Genomic DNA, 21,938 nt, shown 5'->3' on the forward strand with positions numbered 1-21,938 from the left:
CAATGGAAGGTGCTTCACTAATCGCGTTGCGTCCAAACTGAGAAATTCGACTAGTTTCAATTCGACTCGTACAAACTTAAAGCAATATGAAATATTTAGAAATCATAACTGACAGAAATGTTTAATGCAACAAAAGTGTACAGCATGGAGCTATATTGATACCTGCCTATAGCTGTATCAGTCTTAGGTCTACGAGTGGTATGAGGAATGACAGATATATATGCATTATCATGGAGGAAAAAAGTCATTTCTTTTAGATAATTATACCAGTACACGTTTCTCCAGTTTTTTGCTTTTTTACAAAAGGCAACTGATTAAAAATGGTTTACATCTTACACTCAGTGTTAAACCTAATACCCTATGGATTTGCAGCAATTAGAAGCAGATTACACAAAATTAGCTCTTTATGTGTTCTGGAGACCATTTGTGAAAGCAAAGTAGGCCTATGTTTTGTGTTTATCACAAAATTGATTTGCTGTTTGTCTCTAATTTTGTGTTTATACATACAGTGGCACCAGAATACAAAAATTAAAGTTATGATTAAGCTTTGTTTTTCTGGGGCAGGGACATTCCTGAGATTCGGAGGTTGGTAAGTAGACTAGGTTTTAGGCTGCATTTATATAGCATGTTAGATATTGTCTATCTGTATTCTGAATTCAGTTGCACAATTCTGGTTAGGTAGACGTCTATAACGTAGGACTAGGGTAACCTACTGCTGTTGCGCCCTCTGTTTCAAAGCAAAAAGTTGAATCAAAACTACTTGTAAGTCACAGAATTCAGTTATAACAGTGTAACTGTAGACTCTTTGAATGGTATACCGTAGTTGGCTGTCTTGATGCATTCTTATTAAAATGCACTATTATAGATTTTTTCATTCTCTTTAAAGTACAATCATCGCTATTTTGTTTTTTTGACAGGAATATATTAAACAGAGAGACTGGGCTCTTTCTGTTAAATACAATAACCATAAAAGAATGTTCGCGCTCTCCACTGTCTACTACAGCTACTACATTCAGCATCTAGGGAATTATTCAACATCTATGGAATTATTCAACATATAGGGAATTATTCAGCATCTAGGGAATTATTCAGCATCTAGGGAATTATTCAACATCTAGGGAATTATTCAGTATCTAAGGAATTATTCAACATCTAGGGAATTATTCAGCATCTAGGGAATTATTCAGCATCTAGGGAATTATTCTAGACCGGCGCCCCTGCGGCACTGATGCCAGCTTTACTGGGCCCGTCTGTTTCAGGATAGTCGAAATGCTCTTGATGTGGAGCGCCCGAGTATGTAAAGGGTGCTTATATTTGGTGTTCCGATTTTTATGATTTGCTGATAAAAATATATTCAATATTTCAACATTTCACCATGATGTATAAAAATCTGAATAAAAATGTCATTACCTCGCGATTGTCATTAAAAATGTCATTATCCAGCCACCTTTCACATTTAAGTATTATGTGTGTGTATATGAAAAAATATTATTAATAGTGCTTTTTAGGTCCGTGGCAGCCAGCCTTACTCCTGAGTTGGACTTTACTTCTACATGGTTTATTTCCCATCCTAATTTGATACATTAAGGGTCAGAACATGGAGAGCAGGTTTCATTCCACCACATTTGCATGAAGGCATAGGAATGCCATTCAGATAATGCCTGGACCAGGAAGTGTCTCTCGAAATTAATTATAGTATTTGCAGTTGCCAGAGCGAAGTCATGGAGGTGAAGAGACATCTGGGTCCCATATAATTACTCATTGGACATGTGTCTCACAGTAGGGGTTCTCTGAGGTAAGAACGCGCACACACACACACACACACACACACACACACACACACACACACACACACACACACACACACAAATCCAACATGTTGCTGCGCATGACATTCTTTAGGCCAAGGTAAACTGCACAACATTAGACTACCAGGGTCTTAAATAAAATCTAATAAGTCATTGAAGGAGCTGTGTTTCAACTCTAACAATGAATATCTTGTTATGAACCATTGCAAAGATTTATATCACTATAGATGGGTGCAGTCAGAACATGGGAGCATTTCTCTTGCATAGTCACTTGATGCTAGAAACAAATCTCCCTCATTCTTTTTCTGTTTCCTCACACACAAGCGATACACATACAAACACAATAAAATACAGAGAGAGAGAGAGAGAGAGAGAGAGAGAGAAGGAGAGAGAGAGAGAGAGAGAGAGAGAGAGAGAGAGAGAGAGAGAGAAAGATTAGCTAAGACCACTGACATTTGCTTATTCAAATCATCTCATATTGGACAAATACATCACTGTCCTGCGATCTATTACAATTGTGCTGCATGAATCAAATGTTACCTTACATGAATGTGTGCATAGAGAGTGAGAGAGCATTGATTACACAGTGAGCCAAAACGCAATCATTTCCCAAAGATGCATGACCTTCTATACTCATCCGCAAAGTTATTTTTTGCACAGCGATTTAAAAGATAAAAACAGTCTAAGAGTTGTCATGGTGATTTAGACTCAGGGAGGGCAGCCCTCCCTGTGGTGCTGAAAGCAGCCGGGGGTGGCGGTTATCACTCTCACAGTGTCATGGTAGCATTTATAGCGATTGAAGTTCAATATGATTTCTGCCCTTAAACCATAACTTTGCCATATTAATGCTTCACACAGTTGTGAAAAGAGATTGGATTTGTGTGTGTGTGTGTGTGTGTATTTGCATTTCTCTGTCCTGTGTGTGTTGTGTGTGCATGTATAAGAAAAGGAGAGCAGATTTGAAGAGGGAGTCAGAGCTTTTATTTTGGAAATATAAGTGGAGTATTTGAGTAGTGTAGAATAAGTAATCACTTCAAGTGGCTTGTCTCTCCAAGAGGGATATTTACATCTGTCCACACCCCACAAATACCCAGCAACAGCACAAAACTCACACATATGGGAAGTCTCACCATTTTAAATCACTTACAATGAGACCAGTTGTCATTTACTGAAGACCAAAATTGCTCTTTGTATGCATGTCTGCATTGTGGTGTTTGAGCGTTCTGCTGCCTGTTTGATTCGCACATATACGAACACCTTATATGGCAGAAGAAAGGTAGCCTGTCCCATGGTGCCTGCTCCGAAACTCACCATTATCAAAGGCAGCTGATCAATGCCAAGCAGACGTCCAGAAGCTGTTTGAGCAAGGTCCTTGCCAGTATGCTCCTAAACGTAGCCTGCCATTCAGGCTGCAGCTTTGAACCTGGCTAATGTCTCGGAGAGAGTTTGTGACACTACTAAGGAAAGTCGGAAAGCAGGAAAGGGAAGAAATAGCAATAAAAGGATCTGAAGGTCCGAGAGCAAAACGAAATGTTATGAGTGAGAAGATAAAAAGAAAGAGCGAGAGGGGAGAAATATTTATTCACTCTCTAGAAGTCGACTCTACAAGCATCAGCGCTGCTGGGTGAGGAAGATGCACGCACAACTATGCACACAAAGGCGGAACCATTGCAGTCTCACAGACATTCCCAGCACATTTCGGGGGAAATGAGTGGGCATCAGGCTCAAGATGCTGCCGATGCTTTAGGATCTTTGCTGTCCAGTTCCGGCGGGTCTCCGGAGGCCATCCCGCCTGTGGTCCAAGATTCCTTTACGGAGAGTCAGTGTAACTGTTTGCATCTGTTTCCAGGCAGTGTCGTCAAAAATGTACTTGCTACTGTAATATACACTGCAGTACAGCATATTACATAACACATGGGACAGCTTATGATTTTACTATAACTGCTAAATGTCCAAAGAGTAAGTCCTCTGTGATCCAAACTAAATATTGTCTCCTGCCCCGCTTATTATTAAAAGATAAAAAATTATTTAAAAGATAAAGAAATGCTGACCTCACAAAAATGACATGTCGAAAATGTTACTTCTAACTTCAAAGAAACAGTAAACGTACATCATCAAGAAACAAACTGACACTGGCAGATATTTGTAGAGATATTTAAATATATGTTATAGCAGACTAAATATGAAGCTAACTGACCAGCCATTAATAAAATGTATTATCTACATAAACCTGATCACTACCACCACATAATCAGTACCTCTGTATTATGTATGTTATTATGACCTTGTTTGTTATTTACTTAGACCAACTGTGATACCTTCTACCTTGGTTTGGCTGGACAGTTTTGTGAGATTACCTAGAAGACACATTTTCACTCACTGACTGACTGATTGATGCCCAGTGTTGTGTAAGGCGTGTCAGTGCATTTGTGCAGTAGTTAGCTAAGTGTCTAGTTAAGTTAGCTATACATCCAAATTGTTTAGTAATGAAGACAGTAATAAACTCCTTGTTAACTGTCCTCCCAATAATCACATAGTTAGGTAAGTAATTACATGGGTGGATTACATCCAAGAATCATTATATGTCATTAATGGTAGATAGTGGCTTTGTTTGGGATAATTTAGATACTTACTTGCTGTTTTGTAATCTGGATGTTCATGACGAGGTTAATAGTGATGAAGATTACCTGTTACTGTACTTAATAATAATCTGTTGTTTTCTGATATACACAGAGGACTTTTTGCTGCTTGGGACTTGCAGACATGAGCTGCATTTAATTTGTCATTAAATTATTTGACCCTGCAGTAAAGCACATGGGAGAAAACCTTTATTTTAATTCTCATGTGTAACTTTAGGGTCTGGAGTGACTTCCTCCCCATTGCTGAAATGTGCACAAGAGATGCAAAGCACTTCATGTTTAAAATTGTTAGTTATGGCCGAACATAACTGCAAAGTATAAAGTGTACTAATATTATGTCTCTCTAGATTATGTCTCTAGTGTACTAATATTATGCCTCTCTAGGTTATGTCTCTAGTGTACTAATATTATGTCTCTCTAGATTATGTCTCTAGTGTACTAATATTATGTCTCTCTAGATTATGTCTCTAGTGTGCTAATATTTTGTCTCTCTATATTATGTCTCTAGTGTACTAATATTATGTCTCTTTAGATTGTCTCTAGTGTACTAATATTATGTCTCTATAGATTATGTCTCGAGTGTACTAATATTATGTCTCTATAGATTATGTCTCTAATGTGCTAATATTATGTCTCTCTAGATTATGTCTCTAGTGTACTAATATTAGGTCTCATGTTTATGTCTCTAGTGTGCTAATATTATGTCTCTCTAGATTATGTCTCTAGTGTACTAATATTATGTCTCTCTAGATTATGTCTCTAGTGTACTAATATTATGTCTCTATATATTATGCCTCGAGTGTACTAATATTATGTCTCTATAGATTATGTCTCTAGTGTACTAATATTATGTCTCTCTAGATTATGTCTCTAGTGTACTAATATTATGCCTCTCTAGGTTATGTCTCTAGTGTACTAATATTATGTCTTTCCAGGTTATATCTCTAGTGTACTAATATTATGCCTCTCTAGGTTATGTCTCTAGTGTACTAATATTATGTCTCTCTAGATTATGTCTAGTGTACTAATATTATGTCTCTCTAGATTATGTCTCTAGTGTACTAATATTATGTCTCTCTAGATTATGTCTCTAGTGTACTAATATTATGTCTCTATAGATTATGTCTCTAGTGTACTAATATTATGTCTCTCTAGATTATATCTCTAGTGTACTAATATTATGTCTCTCTAGATTATGTCTCTATCATACTAATATTATGTCTCTCTAGATTATGTCTCTAGTGTGCTAATATTTTGTCTCTCTATATTATGTCTCTAGTGTACTAATATTATGTCTCATGTTTATGTCTCTAGTGTACTAATATTATGTCTCTCTAGATTATTTCTCTAGTGTACTAATATTATGTCTCTCTAGATTATGTCTCTATTATACTAATATGATGTCTCTCTATATTATTTCTCTAGTGTACTAATATTATGCCTCTCTAGGTTATGTCTCTAGTGTACTAATATTATGTCTCTCTAGATTATGTCTCTAGTGTACTAATATTATGTCTCATGTTTATGTCTCTAGTGTACTAATTTTATGTCTCTCTATATTATTTCTCTAGTGTACTAATTTTATGTCTCTCTAGATTATGTCTCTATTATACTAATATGATGTCTCTCTATATTATTTCTCTAGTGTACTAATATTATGCCTCTCTAGGTTATGTCTCTAGTGTACTAATATTATGTCTCTCTAGATTATGTCTCTAGTGTACTAATATTATGTCTCTCTAGATTATGTCTCTAGTGTGCTAATATTTTGTCTCTCTAGATTATGTCTCTAATGTGCTAATATTTTGTCTCTCTATATTATGTCTCTAGTGTACTAATTTTATGTCTCTCTAGATTATGTCTCTAGTGTACTAATATTATGTCTCATGTTTATGTCTCTAGTGTGCTAATATTATGTCTCTCTATATTATGTCTCTAGTGTACTAATATTGTGTCTCTCTAGATTATGTCTCTAGTGTGCTAATATTGTGTATCTCTAGATTATGTCTCTAGTGTACTAATATTATGTCTCTCTAGATTGTCTCTAGTGTACTAATATTATGTCTCATGTTTATGTCTCTAGTGTACTAATATTATGTCTCTCTAGATTATGTCTAGTGTACTAATATTATGTCTCTCTAGATTATGTCTCTAGTGTACTAATATTATGTCTCTCTAGGTTATGTCTTTAGTGTACTAATATTATGTCTCTCTAGATTATGTCTCTAGTGTACTAATATTATGTCTCTCTAGATTATGTCTCTAATGTACTAATATTATGTCTCTCTAGATTGTCTCTAGTGTACTAATATTATGTCTCATGTTTATGTCTCTAGTGTACTAATATTATGTCTCTCTAGATTATGTCTAGTGTACTAATATTATGTCTCTCTATATTATGTCTCTAGTGTACTAATATTATGTCTCTCTAGGTTATGTCTTTAGTGTACTAATATTATGTCTCTCTAGATTATGTCTCTAGTGTACTAATATTATGTCTCTCTAGATTACGTCTCTAATGTACTCATATTGTGTCTCTCTAGATTATGTCTCTATTATACTAATATGATGTCTCTATATTATTTCTCTAGTGTACTAATATTATGTCTCTCTAGGTTATGTCTCTAGTGTGCTAATTTTTGTCTCTCTATATTATGTCTCTAGTGTACTAATATTATGTCTCTCTATATTATGTCTCTAGTGTACTAATATTATGTCTCTCTGGATTATGTCTCTAGTGTACTAATATTATGTCTCTCTAGATTAGCATGCACGATTGAAGTCCTCTAAGAACCAATGCATTTTTCTAGCAGTAAGACACAGAAGACCTCTCAAATTCTAAGATTCCTTTGGAGATTTCCAAACGTTTCTGATGTCGTCTTGTTGACAGTTGTGTGAAAAATGAAGTGCAGTGAACGGTACAGTGAAGCCAGGCTTGCCGTGTTGTCTTGTTATGAAGACTATCTGCAGTTTTTTATGTCGCTCTTCAAACCGTGGAGAAAAGTTCCCCCAACTGCTGTCTTAATCCAGCTCTCTCTTCTCGTATTTTGATATTACAGACATTTCATTTAAAAAGAGGTCTAGACGCTGGAACCTATTTTGGAGAACTGACGTGTCACCTGCTGAATCACCGCATGTTTATAGATGATGTATGCGCATCGCTGGCCAATGGCCACGTCGAGGTACCAAGTTGTAAAAGCAGAGCAGCTCCGAGGTCGTGCGTAAAGAGGACGAGGGGCGAGCGTTGACTCATTCTGATGCCTTCGCCCAGCAGAAGTTGGCTTTTGCACCCAGCACCCAGAGAATAATACGCGGAGTCCCAGATAGTCCCGATAAGAGCGTCCGAACTTGGCCAGCGCATTTTCTCCATGGCACCGCAGTAACGGAGCACGGCTGCACTGTCTCTCCACCGTGAACCGTAGAGTCCCTCCTCATAGCCGTTCGCCTTTGGGTGGCCACAGCAAAGATGGATTCACAGCAAAGTGCCTTGTCAAGGATTCGGTGACACGCACATAAGGTAAGTAATTCTATTCGGCTTGACAAGATATTTCTTTTAATATTATTATGCCAAAAAAAAGAGAGAGAGAGCTCACCACCGCAAAAGGTTAGGAACTCGATCGTTGTGCGCCAAGGAATCTTTCAGTATTCGATCTTAAAGCATCGTCTGAAAAATGATGAACAAGGATACATCTACACAGGCACTCACCTGTGGCTTTAAGTTTGAAATATGTGTACTTAATGTGACATTGGATCTGTAATTCACTCTTACGTGCAGAGCAGTGTTTTATATGGACTGCTAAGCGTTTAACCTTGCCGGGCGGGTTTTACTTTTCGTATTCATCGACAACTGCAGATAAAAATGCAACGTTTTCTTTAGAAATTCAGCGGGCTCTTTACGTACTTGAGGGTTCTTGGGAAACACCTTAAGTAAAATCTATGAATATAAGTGAATCAGTTCAGTGCTGTAATTCTTGATTAATTCTTCAAATCTGACATTTCGGATCTCGACTGAACACGTCCACACCATGAACACAGGGGACCCGGCAGCTCGCCATAGCGAGACCACATGCAAAAATCTATGTACAAAATCTGTATTTGAATTGATTTGCTTATCTCAAGGTCCTTGCAACCAGACAACTTTCTGCCTCGGCTGAATCGATTCAAAGATGAGGCCTTCGCTTAGACAAGGTTATGTGGAGTCCAGGAGTTCCAGCTTCATTTTCACAGATATTAACACATTCTGTGCCTCCATAGCGGGACTTGCGCATAACCCCAGGATACGGCTGTTGACCCCTTAAATAGGATATGTGCCTAAATCCCCAGAATCTGAGACTGCATCTTATAACTAACCCGCTTTAAGCATTTATACTTTTGGTGCATTTTAGGCGCGCTGTCCGCTTCCAAAAATGTCACAGAAATGCTGTTTAATGGACAGCGACCTGCTATACAAGCGTGTAACCTCGAGAAAGCTGCAGTTGTTATTATAGACTGTAAGAAGAACTCGATTAGGCTACAATGACCACACGTAATGCATGGACAATTTTTTGAATTTTATATATATATATATATATACACACACACACACACACACACACACACACACACACACACACACACACATCTGTTGGCATGCATAATTCGTCAGCCACTCTCCACTGCACCTACTGATGGACTAGAAGATGACTAACACATGGCAACAGGCAGATGAGAGTCTCTAGGTGTTTCCCATATAGACTTTGATCAGCACATATCATGTGCAATTTAGCAAAAATTGTTTAAACCTTGGTGTTCTGATTATGAACTCTCTCATGCTCACGCTATTACACACATACACACACACACACACACACACACACTCACATTGCATAGCACCTGGCAGAGAAGGATAAATGCATCGTTAGCAGCTTATCCCTCTTCAGCCTGCCCTGCAGAGAGAATTACCTGCATAGCCACAGACCAGAGTTTTGAATCTGAAAAGGCCCCTCTGCCTTCTGGCTGTCCACTAGAAAGGAAGAGTCACCTGAATTACATTCCTGTCTTTTCATTAAAGCAGTAAAATCCCTTCCTCAGTTACTACCGATGTCGGAATGTTGTGTAGCATTCCATTTCACACTATGCCAGAAAGCGATGGCTGCAGTGCCGATCACTGTGTGGCACTGAGGGAATGTGATAAGCGCCCAGCAGAGGAAGCCAATTGCAACTTCATCCTGCACCCGAGCGGGCCCTCCGTCTTTGGAATGATACCTACACCTACAAAGTCCGTAATTCCACGCTTCTGTACTGGGAGACTCTCCAGCCCTCCCCATGAAGCCAATCTTGGAGATGTCTTGATGTTTCCTGAGAGCGACACCCCCCCCTTCCTTGAGCAGAAGCTCATTTTGCACATAGCACTGGGGCACCCCGAGCCTTCGAACCCGGGCGCTATCGGGTAGCAACCGCCTCCAAGACGTCGCGGCTCCTGCCACCGTCACCCGCGTTTTGTAACCCGAGCGGTAAACGCCGTGGAACCTACGCCGATGCCGCATCTCTCCGTCTCCTGCGTGGGATGGGATGCCTTTCCGTGCAGCTTCCCAAACGCTCATCTTCCATCCCTGGCAGCATGCATGGTGTCGGCGTTCAGGGTGGGGGTCGGCCTGGGAGGGTTGGAGCGGGAGAAAAGAGGCGGGGTTTGTCACGCAGGGACGGCCCGCCTGGTGTGACAGTTGGAGGAGAGTCGGGCTCCGCCAGCTGAGCTCGGGAGGCGATGGTGCAATGGCGTGATGGTGCCATGGCGCGGAAACCCGCGCAGCTCTCCGGAGGAAGCTAAAGGTCAGGTGATGAGTAGTGCAGTGATGAAAGGATCAGACAGAGAGAGACAGTTGTAGACAAGGGGAAGAGATAGAAGGCTGTCAGTTTGCGACCTCTCCGTCCATGGACCAGTATGATGGCACTAAGGCTGGTGAACCAGGCACTCGTTCTGTTTATTTCTCCAGTGTATAGAGGTGAAAGAGTGAGAGAATTATTTAAGAAAGTTTCCAGGAAATAGATATAAATAGGTATATGTCAGTCAGGGGGACGTATCTGATTATCTCTTTGAATTCTGTATGAATACATTTAAACAATGGGAAAAAAAGCAGGATTTGAGCTTTGAGACATTAAGCTGGTTGAAGCCAAAACAGCTTTGAGCAGGTATGTTTTGCGTAAAATTACTGTACAACTTAATGTGACAGTCGAATAACATGAATGTCGGGCCAACTTCTTGTAAGCTTAACAGTCGTAAAAAGGAAAAAAGAAGGAGAATGCGAAAAATTATTTATCTAAACCTTTAAACTCAGTTAGCTGAGACGCATTTACGTGTAATTATTCAGTTTTGTTCAGCTCATTTGAAGTCTTCATATGTGGCAAAGTGAGTTCACACATTTAACAGTATAAGGCCAACAGATCTTAATCTGATTTAATGTGAATTTAGCTTCAAGTCATGCTCTGTAGAAAATGCTATTGATTGGCAGTTAAAGTGAAGTTCCCTTTTTTCCTGTGAAACATAACAGCAGGCTGCTTAGCCTGTATACCCCAAAACTGTGCTGTCTGTGGACGCACTTTAAGCCTAAATGATAGATGGCTGTAGTACATTGCCTAATGCATTAGGCTATGTTCTTAATGCATTTGGTCTGTCTGCAAGTTCAGGTTGGGCGTGTTTTTCACCTTTTCCCTGACATAAGCAGCACTGCACGAAGCAGAGACTCCATTTCTGCCCTGGCGCGTACGACTCAGGGCAAAGCAGAGCAAGGGTCCTCACACATGAAATGCTAACCTCTGACCAGGCAAGCTGGCAAGCGTGCAGTTTTTTCACACCTTGGCCGAGGTCTGCAAGAACTTCCCATAAGGCCTGGGATCCTGAAGGTAATTTTCATTGCTTACCAATGATGATCAATGCTGGAGATAAATTACCTCAGGCAGACCTGGGCAGGGGTGCCCATAGCTCCCATGGATTTCCTTGGCTGTGTTAATCAATAGACACATAATCTGATGGTCATTATACACATTTGTCGTTATCGCCGTTAATCCATGAAGAACGCTGGTATGTTAATGAGAGCGATATCTTTCTATCCTCTGCAGAGAGAAATGATTCAGTGCTGAAACTGTTATTGGATTCTTATAAATAACACCCTTCACGTCTAATCTGTCATCAGGCATGCACATTGGTACTGCAGTCCAGAGGATTCCCTTGGCTGTCTGCATATTGCAGTGTTGTTGCTTTTTTGCAGATCCACAAAAACAATGGACATTTATTTCCCGAGCTGTCTAACCTTGTGTTCTTTGGAAGGACAACCCCCCGCCCCAACATTCCTGTCTGTGTATGAAGGACATCCATCAGAGTGCCACCAGAGTGCCACTCTGATACAAACTAACAAAAAAACTAACAAAAAAAGCTAAAAAAGCTAAAACTAACAAAAAAAGTCAAACTATAAAGCAGTTAAAGGTGTTTCACGTTTCAAAATGCTTTTATATGATCTTTATTTATTTTTGTACTCACCACTTGAATTACAATAAAATACAACACATAGGGACATTTCTTTTAAGTGTGTGAAAATTAATACACGAATGGATTTGCTTTGTGTCAGAGGACAAAGTAACGAACGACTAAAGGCTAAATGCGGGTGATAAGTGGGGCAGAGCCGGGTCTGAATTTATGCTGATGGAATCCCTTCACTTCCGATAATGAATTTGAATCCACACATCTCCGTTCTTCCTTGCTTTTCCGGGGCTGCACGTGCCTGTGTCCGGAGCGCTCTGGCTTTCCCAGCCTCGTCTGGCCCGCATGTCCAAGGGCTGAGAGCTAGATCAGTGGGAGGGAGGTGAATGAACAGCCATGGATGTAAGAGGGGTGAAGGCCTGACTCTGGGCCTCAGTCAGAGGAGACAGGGATGTCTGGACAGAGAGGTCTGGCGAGCACGGGTCTGCGGGGGTGAACAGACCTGCTCCGTCTAGGGGAACCTCTTTTTCTGCATGCAAGCCTAAACTTAGTGCTGTAATTTGGGCATCGTTCCTGACCAGTGATGTGATTTGTGTAAACAGCCAAGATAGTGCTTCATTACTGTTGAGGATATGCGATTTTTTATTTCATTTTTTTTGGTCTTGTGTTAGACTGGATGGATCGATCATTTGTAAGGGGTGGACAAACACTAGATATACAGGAACTGTAACAACGTGATCTGAGGTGCTTAAAAGCGCTTTGCTGATGATGTCAAATTACAGAGCAGACCAAAGAAAATAAACTAAAACTTACACATCTTTTAGGTTTTCAATGTAAGATTCCCAAAGATGGGCATAGCAGTCCGAGTTTCCAATCCAGTGACTGAATTGGTAACGAACAGATATAACTTTCTAGTGTTGCCAGGTTCATCAAAGTCGCCCACTGACTTTTGTCTTTCTGTGTGTTTCAGGGGGAGCCCGATCACCAAGCACCTTAAGTGCCTCTTCAGGGAACTGTCTCCAACTCAGGGGACCGAAAGTGTCCTGCCATTGGGCCAAAAATCAATGTCTGCCTCTCTCCTGCTGATGTGCTTTATTTTCCACCAATGAGCTTTATTGTTCAGCAAGCGTTGCGTGGTTTATAGCGTGCCAGGACTGCACACTGGGTATTAAGTCAAACAATGACGACAGCTGTTGAACTATGACTTGGGTATCCTGCATTGCTCTGCGTCAGGAAATATGGGCAGGTTCAATATGAGGGTAAAAGGAAAGTGAGTAACACTGTATTTAAAAAGAAAATGGAGCTTTGTGAAGTATCTCAGCAGCATGGACCAAAGCAAGAAGTGTCTAAGCGTCCTCACTTCGGGCCGTGGACGAGAATGATTCTGCGTTGTGACGGAATGACACTATGAGCAAGGGCGGCACTTCAAGACCATAGGATTACTAGAATTGTCTCTTCTGTTACGAAAAGGCATGCACAAAAATTTCGTTTGTAAGATATCACCATTGGATGATGATCACCAGCTGTGCACGATTGTGAAAAATGTCAAAACACTCAAGATAAATTTGTGAACTGGCACTGTAGTCCTGCATGAGAAATAAATACCTGTGCCCATATTGCGAAGGATGTTTAATTTCCTTTGTATAATTCTGCATGCACATTTACTTTTCCTGAGTGCAGACAGTTAAAAGCCCATCAGTTGGAGACATCATTTGCCACACAACAAGCTTAATTTCATTACATTCCTAATAGCCGTCAGATGGAGACCAAAAATGTAAATGCACCAGTGCACTTGCAGAGCACCAAGGACCTATAAAATCTCTTTTGCAAACCATTGGGAAGAGTCAGGCATGAAGAGAGAAAGTGAGCGAGTGACGTGCTCCTCGGTGTCAGCCCGTTACTAAATGCCTGACCCTGGTGAACAGATGGCTCTCCTTGGGGACAGCATGACACTGGGGTCTCCTGGCCAGAACTGCACCAACTGTAGTCAAGTCCAGTTCCCGGAGGTGAATGTCCCCAAGGCCATCGTCCTGGGCCTGGTTCTAGCTGTCTTCATCGTGTTTGGAGTGTTGGGCAACGTCCTGGTCATCCTGTCTGTGGTGTGCCACCGGCACCTACGTACGGTCACGCACTACTTCATCGTCAACCTGGCAGTGGCCGACCTCCTGCTCAGCTCTGCCGTGCTACCGTTTTCTGCCATCTTCGAGATGCTTGGCCGATGGGTGTTCGGCCGGGCCTTCTGCGACGTGTGGGCAGCCATGGACGTGCTATGCTGCACGGCTTCCATCATGAGCCTGTGCGTGATCTCCGTGGACCGGTACGTGGGTGTGAGCTACCCGCTGCGCTACCCGGCTATCGTGACGGAACAGCGCGCCCTGCTGGCACTCGTGGTCATTTGGGCGCTCGCCGTCACCATCTCGGTGGGGCCGCTCTTTGGCTGGAAGGAGCCGGCTCCGGAGGACGAGGCCGTGTGCCGGATCACGGAAGAGCCCGGCTACGCCATCTTCTCGGCCGTGGGCTCCTTCTACGTGCCGCTGGCGGTCATCCTGGCCATGTACTGTCGGGTGTACGTGGTAGCGCGGCGGGAGACGCGCGGCCTCCGCGAGGGCCGCAAGACGGAGAAGGCGGACCATGCCGAGGTCGTGACCCTGCGCATACACCGCGGCAACGCAGCTGCAACGGAGGACGAGGCGATGCGCGGACGCATGCACTTCACCCTCCGCCTGCTTAAGTTCTCCCGGGAGAAGAGAGCAGCCAAGACCCTGGGCATTGTGGTCGGATGCTTCATCCTCTGCTGGCTGCCCTTCTTCCTGGTACTGCCTATCGGTGAGTGCCAGTTTGCTTAAGCCCCCTTACTGGGCAGTGGGTCTTGTTCGATGAAAATGACATCTCATTCTATGGCAGTGACATTCCATTCTGATAGATGACATCCCATTCAACATTCAGAACTGTCTGTGTTGTCTAACCGAGCCTTTCTGGTGTCAGAGGTGGATAATTTGTTTAAAAAACAACATGTAAAACATGCATTGCACCTTTCTGTTGCTTCTACTGATAAATTATACTCCAATAAAACATAATGCACTTATGATATTCTTTGAAAATGCAAAGCATACATTTAACTTCCTAAACTCCAAGGCATTCATTGTATTATCATTTATTTGATTATTAATCTTCTTAAGTTGTATTATTAAGTAACCACTATGAATTCCACAATAACAACATTTAGTGGTTAATTTTATTTAATTCTGACACTCTTAATGTGTTGGATATTTAGGAAAAACAATGTGTGGTCTCAGACATTGAGGGAAAACCATTACATTGCATGTCTGTCAAGTGTGAAAGGAGTGAAATACAATAATCACTTTAATTCCTCCAGAGGTTTGTACTACATTTAAAAATTTCATTTAGTTGTGGTGTGATAATGTGTGTATGTTTTATAAGCAATAGAAAATATGCAGTGCATTACTTTTATGTCTTTTTTGGCATAATTTCGCATAGTTTGCATACAGAGGCGTAAGAATTTTGGATGGGAATTTGATTTTCCAAGACTCACAGGAGGTAGGGATAATAATTACTGTGAAGGGGGATGGGTTGACAGGCTTGCGGACATAAGACTGGTAAATTATTTTTGTCTCAGGCTTCTGCCATGTGGTTTTCAGTATTGTATTATTACTCTGACATTCCAGCGTGGAATCAGGGGAGGCTCTTCACACACACACACACACACACACACACATGCGCGCGCACACACACAATTTTCATTGTTTACTTTCCTTGATTTCTCTTGCATGAAAGAGTCATGTTTATTTATGCAACATGATTTTTGCAGTGTGTTTCATTAAGACTTTAATGGCTGTAATGCATGCTAGACCTTATCTTCATTTTACATACGTAGCAGTTGTGTTATTTTTCATTGCTATGCAATTTTCCTTAAGAAGACCTTTCTATTCAAGGATAGGCACAGATGAACCACAATATATTAGTCCAACTTGCCATGAAAAAAAAACCATATACAGGAAATTGGATTAATGTATTACTGGAAACGCAGTAAATCTGCGGTGAATGTAGCTCCTCATTTTCTCAAGAAGCTACAAATATTAAGGTCTCCTTATTTATTTCTCTGCTAGCAGCTTTTTTTTAAAAAAAGTACAGTTCCTAAAGCATTTCCTTCTCAGTCATGACATAAATGTGTTAGCCAATTAGGAAAAAATGAATGGTAGCACAACAGAACAACTTTAACAAAGCCCGTGAGAGCATCTGTCACGCACATCTCTCATGGGGCTCCGCTCAGCTAAAGCATGGACAAAATATACAAGAAATAAAACGAGCCAGCAAACAAACATTTATATGCTCCCGATCTGTTAAGAGTTTGACTGTTAACAGCAAACTACAGGTCAAACTTTACGGTCTTGCTAATAAAAGGAACCTACTGTTTGAATTAGTGATATGCATATGATTTTTAAAAAGCCGTTAAAGAATTATGTAAAATCAAATGGTTTTCTTCCCATTGCATGTGATTACATCATTTTACACAGTTCAACACACATAAGACCCAGAGGGTTTATATACAATCCTACAGTTTATAAACTGTAAACCTACAGTTTAAATTGCATAGAGGAATCTTACAATATAGCACTGAATCTATTTCTTTGTTATAAACAATATTTTCCCTTTCAACACACCTTCATTCTAATCTTACCATAGAAGTATATATTTTGATAACTCTGGTTTCACAAAAGGCCAGAGGAGGAATTTGTGCGTTTTTTGCCTGGTTGATTTGTGATACCAAAACAATGTAGCCATGCTTGAAGATAAGTAGCTGTGAGAGTGTTTTATAGAATTCAGAAATATCAGTTCCCACAGAGAAACAGAAGTTTGTTATGGAGTTTGTGTTGGCTCAAGTCATGTATTACTGGTTAAGTGGATGGTAGACAGAGGGATGGCAACTAAAGGGTTTCTGGGCAAACCTCTCAAACTTGGCTTTGAAGGGTCACTGAAAATTCAGTATCGCGGTCTCACAAGCAGCTGAGCCTGTGGGGAATCTTCTCTCTCTCTCACGCTCTCGCGCTCTCTCTCTCGCGCAATCTATCTGGCTATCTCTGTCACTCTCTCGCGATCTCAGCTGGGTTCCCTTTTGACTCTCTGAGAGATCAAAGCTGTGTTGGATGGACACACTGGCTCACTACTCCGTGACTCATATTTCAGTCTCAAACTTGAGCAGCCTCTGCGCTTGTTGATGCGTGGAGTGGCCGTTTCTGCAGTCTGTTCTTTAGATTACCGTGTACCCTCCGACTCCCCTGCCCCCTCTAACCCTCTGTCTGTCTCTCTTTGTCATTTTCCCTCCTCTCTATCTCTCTCTCTCGATTTAGTATACACAACGAGCAGCGGCGGTTTATTTTTGCTCTGTAAGTGTCCAAGCTGTCTCTGCACTTCGGCCCAAATGGGACGCGTGCCTTGATAGAGTTTGGCCCTGCTAGGGATGAAGACGGATTCACTTTTGTTACTTCTTTTTATGAAAATGGTTTATCCCTTTCCATCCCATGGTTTATCCCTTTCGATTTTCTAACTTGACTCAAACCGGCGATTTCTGCGCTTAGGGATTGCCGAGTATAACGTTTTGCCATTCATCATTTTGTATCCATTACATTACAGACATGAACACTGTTTTCTCATTTGGTTCATTTCAGTTTAAGGCGTCGTTTCTTCAGCCCTGCAGCCTTTTATACTCCATCATCTCTTAGAGTACGTCAAAGACTGCAAACCCTAAATCATTTCATTCTTTTTGGGGGGAGGGCTGTAATACTTTTTTTTCTCCCTTTTTTAATACCTAAACGCACAGCATGAAAATGAAGGCGATGTGTAAAAATGCATCCGTGTGAATGAAGCAGTGACATCACCTGCTGTGACCAGTGGATGAGATTCAATCACTTGTGAACAGCACAATAGAACTCCAGTTCTTTGCCCCCCGGGGCAATGAAATAGCTGCGGTATGGCCATATACAGAGAGACTTTCTCTGCCCATCTCTCTCCATTTCTCAACCAGCTCACACACACACACACACACACACACCCTTCCCGCGGCTGGAATCGCTTGTAAAGTGTTCTGTGAGACATGCCCGCAGCCTGTAGATCCGTGGGAGGAAACATCATTTCAAGGCTTGACACTTTAATTCTGCTAATGGGTCAGGCTTAAAGAAACATATAGCCTGGGTTAGAGTGAGGCAGCCAGAATTTAGCCTGTGTTAGAGTCAGATGCGACAATAAAGCCTGTGTTAGAGCCAGTTGCTGGCAATCTGCCTGTGCTAGAGCTAGGCTCCACCCAGCAGACCGCCTGTGTTAGCGCGAGACTCCCAGCAGGCCGCCTGTGTTACAGAGAGACTCCCAGCAGGCCGCCTGTGTTAGACAGAGACTCCCAGCAGGCCGCCTGTGTTAGAGAGAGACTCCCAGCAGGCCGCCTGTGTTAGAGAGAGACTCCCAGCAGGCTGCCTGAGGTCCTTTTCTGCACAGCCACCTTCCATCTTGGTGGTCTGTATTTATGAGGGCAATTCAACAAAAAGCTATTAACCTTGATTAAGATAGGAGCTGTGAAGCATAGATGAGGCTATAAAAAGACTCACTGCCAGTACTGACGTGCCACGTCTCAGGCTTTCACATTACAGCCGGGGGGAGGTGCTGCGATTTGTGGGTTCTGTAATATATTTCTGTCCTTCGTGTTTCTTCCAATCAGCGCTTCGCTATTTTCCGCTCGCCGCTTTCTCATTTTTCTCAATCGGACTCTTCCAGCCATTGTGAACATTCAATTTGTCTTGGACAATCACACAGCTTTTCATCTTTTTAGAACTTTGCAGACATCTTTTAATTAATGTGGAACAGTTTGAGGTTTTTTGTTTGTATTATAACAAAAAGCCTTCACATGTTGTCTACAATTCTTAAATAATTTCCCATTTACTAAAGAAAATCCATTAATTATAAAGTTTGATTAAATTCCATTGAAAAAACTTCTCTACTATACACTTGGAAGTTTTGATCAAAGGTATTATGGGGGCTCTCATAATCCAGTTCCACAAAGTGCAATAACTAGAGACTGTTGTATAGACAAACTATTAATGTGTCTTTTATTAATGTGTCTTTTGATTTATTATGTGTGCATTCCTCTAGGCTCCATCTTCCCAGCATACAGACCCTCAGACACTGTCTTCAAGATCACGTTCTGGCTTGGTTACTTCAACAGCTGCATTAACCCTATCATCTACCCGTGCTCTAGTCAGGAGTTCAAGAAAGCCTTTCTGAGCGTGCTGGGGGCATGCTGCCCGCACCGGCAAACCAGGCCCGCCCAGCCCTGTCCCCAGGGCCACACCCCCAGCCGTGCACCCTCCCACCACCTCTCCCTAGGCTCGGAGAGCCGTGCCGACCCCTTACGCCTTAGCCCCTCCTCCTCTGTGGTCCTGTCCCGCACTCCCTCCTCCAGGGACGGCCGGGAGTGGCAGGCCATTTCCCGGGCCTCTTCCGTGGGACCGGCGGGGGGCGGCGTGGGCATGAGCGCCGGAGCCAAGGTGGCCGGGGCGTGCAGCAAGAACCTGCTGAGGACGTGTTGCTGCGTGGGGGCGAGTCCGGCGAGGGCAGGGCCCCCCGTACACGTCTCCCCTCCGGTCATCAAGGTCCATCGGCTGTCCCTGCGCGAGAACGGGGACGCGGTGTGAGCCGCATGCACACGAACGCCTGCAACACCCCCCCACCTCCGCCCAGGAGCTCACGAGGCATGCGCCGCCTGTCTGCAGGACAATATGACGGAGACACTGAATCGAGGTGGAAGCTGATAAATGCCATATCATTTCACAGTGTGACTAGCCTGTTATCAAGCTGGACACAGAGGGCTGGCGGATGGGCAGCCGCTCAAAGGAGACGAGGAGGTGCGCTTCAGAGAAAAAGAAAGCCTGCGAAACACGTCAGCAGTGTTCTGGTGACAATAAATAGTTTGACCACATTGTGTACCAAAAGGGAGGATATCAGCACTCAGTCTGATTGATTATAGTTTAATATTGTCTTTGCACATTTGCACAGAAAATAAAATATCATGGAATCTTGTTTTATGTAAACATTTTATGTAAACATTTATGGCTGAAATTATACATCTATATTGTCTGCATTTCTAAAAGTGGTTTAACCAGCAGGAATGCTCACGAACCTGCGTGTATTCAGACTGATAAAAGAGAAATTTGTTTTAATACCTCACCTCAGAACCATCAGATGCACAAGAAATTGAATGTGACCACTTTATCCAAGCTCTGGTTTATGTGCCAGACATAATGGTTTTATAACTTATATACAATAACATGCGCTGCACCTTGTTTTCTGTTCTACAGTTCAAATATTCCAGTAACTTAGGACATGCACAAGCATTCACATTCTTTGCATGGTAAATCCCAGGTTTATCAAGGACTATGTATAAGTATTTTTCTATCATATAGACTCATGTTAAATGTTTTGTTAAATGGTATATGAATCAACTTTGTGTTCAGTCACGGAAGCCATGCAGTATATCAGCGCAGCCTAAAAAGTGCTTTGGGAGCAGTTTTGGGAAAGTGTCCCCAAAATTACTCCATCGCCCCCAGCCTGCAAACCTCGGAATTGTCCTGCTGTGAGAACTACTTGGTTTATCAAATGTCCCCTGATGTTACAGTGAGGTCAGAGTTGAACTACTCCAACCAAATCCAATGTGGTTGACATTGGGGAAACAATTCTGTCTCACCATGTTAAATATGCCAATAAAGTATGCGAATTGTCCAAAGTTTTAAAAGTTTTTTTTTTTTAATGGACCAGAAGCAACTTGAATCCATGTCTGTAAGTTCACAGGAGACCTTTGAAAAGTTCATACAATATATCTGCTGTTCCTTTTCTGTGGTGCTTCAGTATTTCCTGTTTAAGGAATTATAGGACCATGTAGTGATATAGAAAGAGTTCACAAAAGAGTTTAGGGTTCATGAAAGCCCTTTTGACCTTTTGACCACAATCTGAAATAAGATTATAACATTGAGAATTATACATAGATAGGTTCACTAACACACATTCATGCTCACACAGATATGCTTTCACACACTATTAATGAGTGTGTAGTGTTTTCTTAAGAGCATGACTTATGCTCACACATGATCACACATTGTACACAGTCGTTGAGGTCATCCACGTGAGCGCACACTGTACACATTTGTTGAGGACATCCACACGCTTTCCCCGAGGCACACGCACACACTCGAAAATAAAACAGCTCTCTGAAAACTCATCGTTGTCGATTAACCCCAGTTAACCTTGTCTTGGACAGCTGTAATTTATGGCAGTACTTAGAAAGTCGAACTTTTAGGGGCAGCTTATTTCATGATTTAGATTTACAGAACCACCACTGTGTTCCTCTTACTTGTGACCTTTCCAAGCCCCCCCCCGGCCAGCGTCTGACTCACGGCGAGTCGGTCCTGATCAGACCACCAGAATGGCGTGACACCCACCTGCGCTCTGCTGTGATATTCTCGGAGTCTCTGTTCTGACGTCAGTTCATCCTCTGACAGCTATCTACGGAACACGCCGTCCCCGTCTATCTCTCTATCTCCCTCGCTCTCCATTCTTTCTTTAGCGTTGGATCTAAAATATTCTTAGATTTTTTTATGTGCAGAGTGTAACACAACCACGGTGGCAACTAGCTGTGAGGAGACAGACGTCCTTTCGGGAGGTTTTCCCCTAGTATCTTTAATTACGAGACTGAATGGGGAAACAGCGACATTCCGATGTTATGGTGTAGCATGCATTGCATAAAATAATGACTAGGCCTGCTCAGTCAGCAGCGACTGGATCTTAACTGACCTCAGAGCAACTGGCAATAGTCATGAAGGTGTTACAATTGTCTGCTCAACTAGAACCAGCTCATTGGTGTACATTTCCCCATCAAAAGTCTGTTTTATTAAGTCATACACTGAACTGAAGGAGACATCAGCTAGTGTCAATAACCCTAAACCAACAATGCACAGCTGGTGTTACATATACATTTAA

The 21,938-nt window shown here is 42.0% G+C and overlaps 1 protein-coding gene across 3 annotated transcripts; it reads left to right on the top strand.

Annotated features, from left to right (window-relative positions):
- The first annotated feature begins 7,639 nt into the window (after positions 1-7,639).
- On the top strand, positions 7,640-20,688 carry adra1aa (adrenoceptor alpha 1Aa). Of its 3 annotated transcripts, XM_081707903.1 has the most exons (4): positions 10,174-10,615; positions 11,149-11,326; positions 12,871-14,726; positions 19,059-20,688. In XM_081707903.1, exons 3-4 carry the CDS (start codon positions 13,805-13,807, stop codon positions 19,598-19,600), a joined length of 1,464 nt encoding a protein of 487 aa, XP_081564029.1. In that variant the 5' UTR covers positions 10,174-10,615; positions 11,149-11,326; positions 12,871-13,804; the 3' UTR covers positions 19,601-20,688. The 3 variants fall into 3 exon arrangements, with proteins under 3 accessions (XP_026855504.2, XP_081564029.1, XP_081564030.1); XM_026999703.3 differs by lacking the exons at positions 10,174-10,615; positions 11,149-11,326 and adding an exon at positions 7,640-7,964; XM_081707904.1 differs by lacking the exon at positions 10,174-10,615 and having other exon boundaries at positions 11,050-11,326.
- The last annotated feature ends 1,250 nt before the right edge of the window (positions 20,689-21,938 follow it).

This window comes from Electrophorus electricus, chromosome 25 (assembly GCF_041902795.1).
Source record: "Electrophorus electricus isolate QZ-2024a chromosome 25, ASM4190279v1, whole genome shotgun sequence".
NCBI classification, from domain to species: domain Eukaryota; kingdom Metazoa; phylum Chordata; class Actinopteri; order Gymnotiformes; family Gymnotidae; genus Electrophorus; species Electrophorus electricus.

What these genes read in the sequence shown, in the direction of transcription:
- adra1aa (XM_026999703.3), top strand. Translation starts at nt 13,805, where the DNA reads ATGCCTGACCCTGGTGAACAGATGGCTCTCCTTGGGGACAGCATGACA. An exon ending in CTTCCTGGTACTGCCTATCG is followed by an intron (nt 14,727 to 19,058) that starts GTGAGTGCCAGT and finishes GCATTCCTCTAG; the next exon opens with GCTCCATCTTCCCAGCATAC.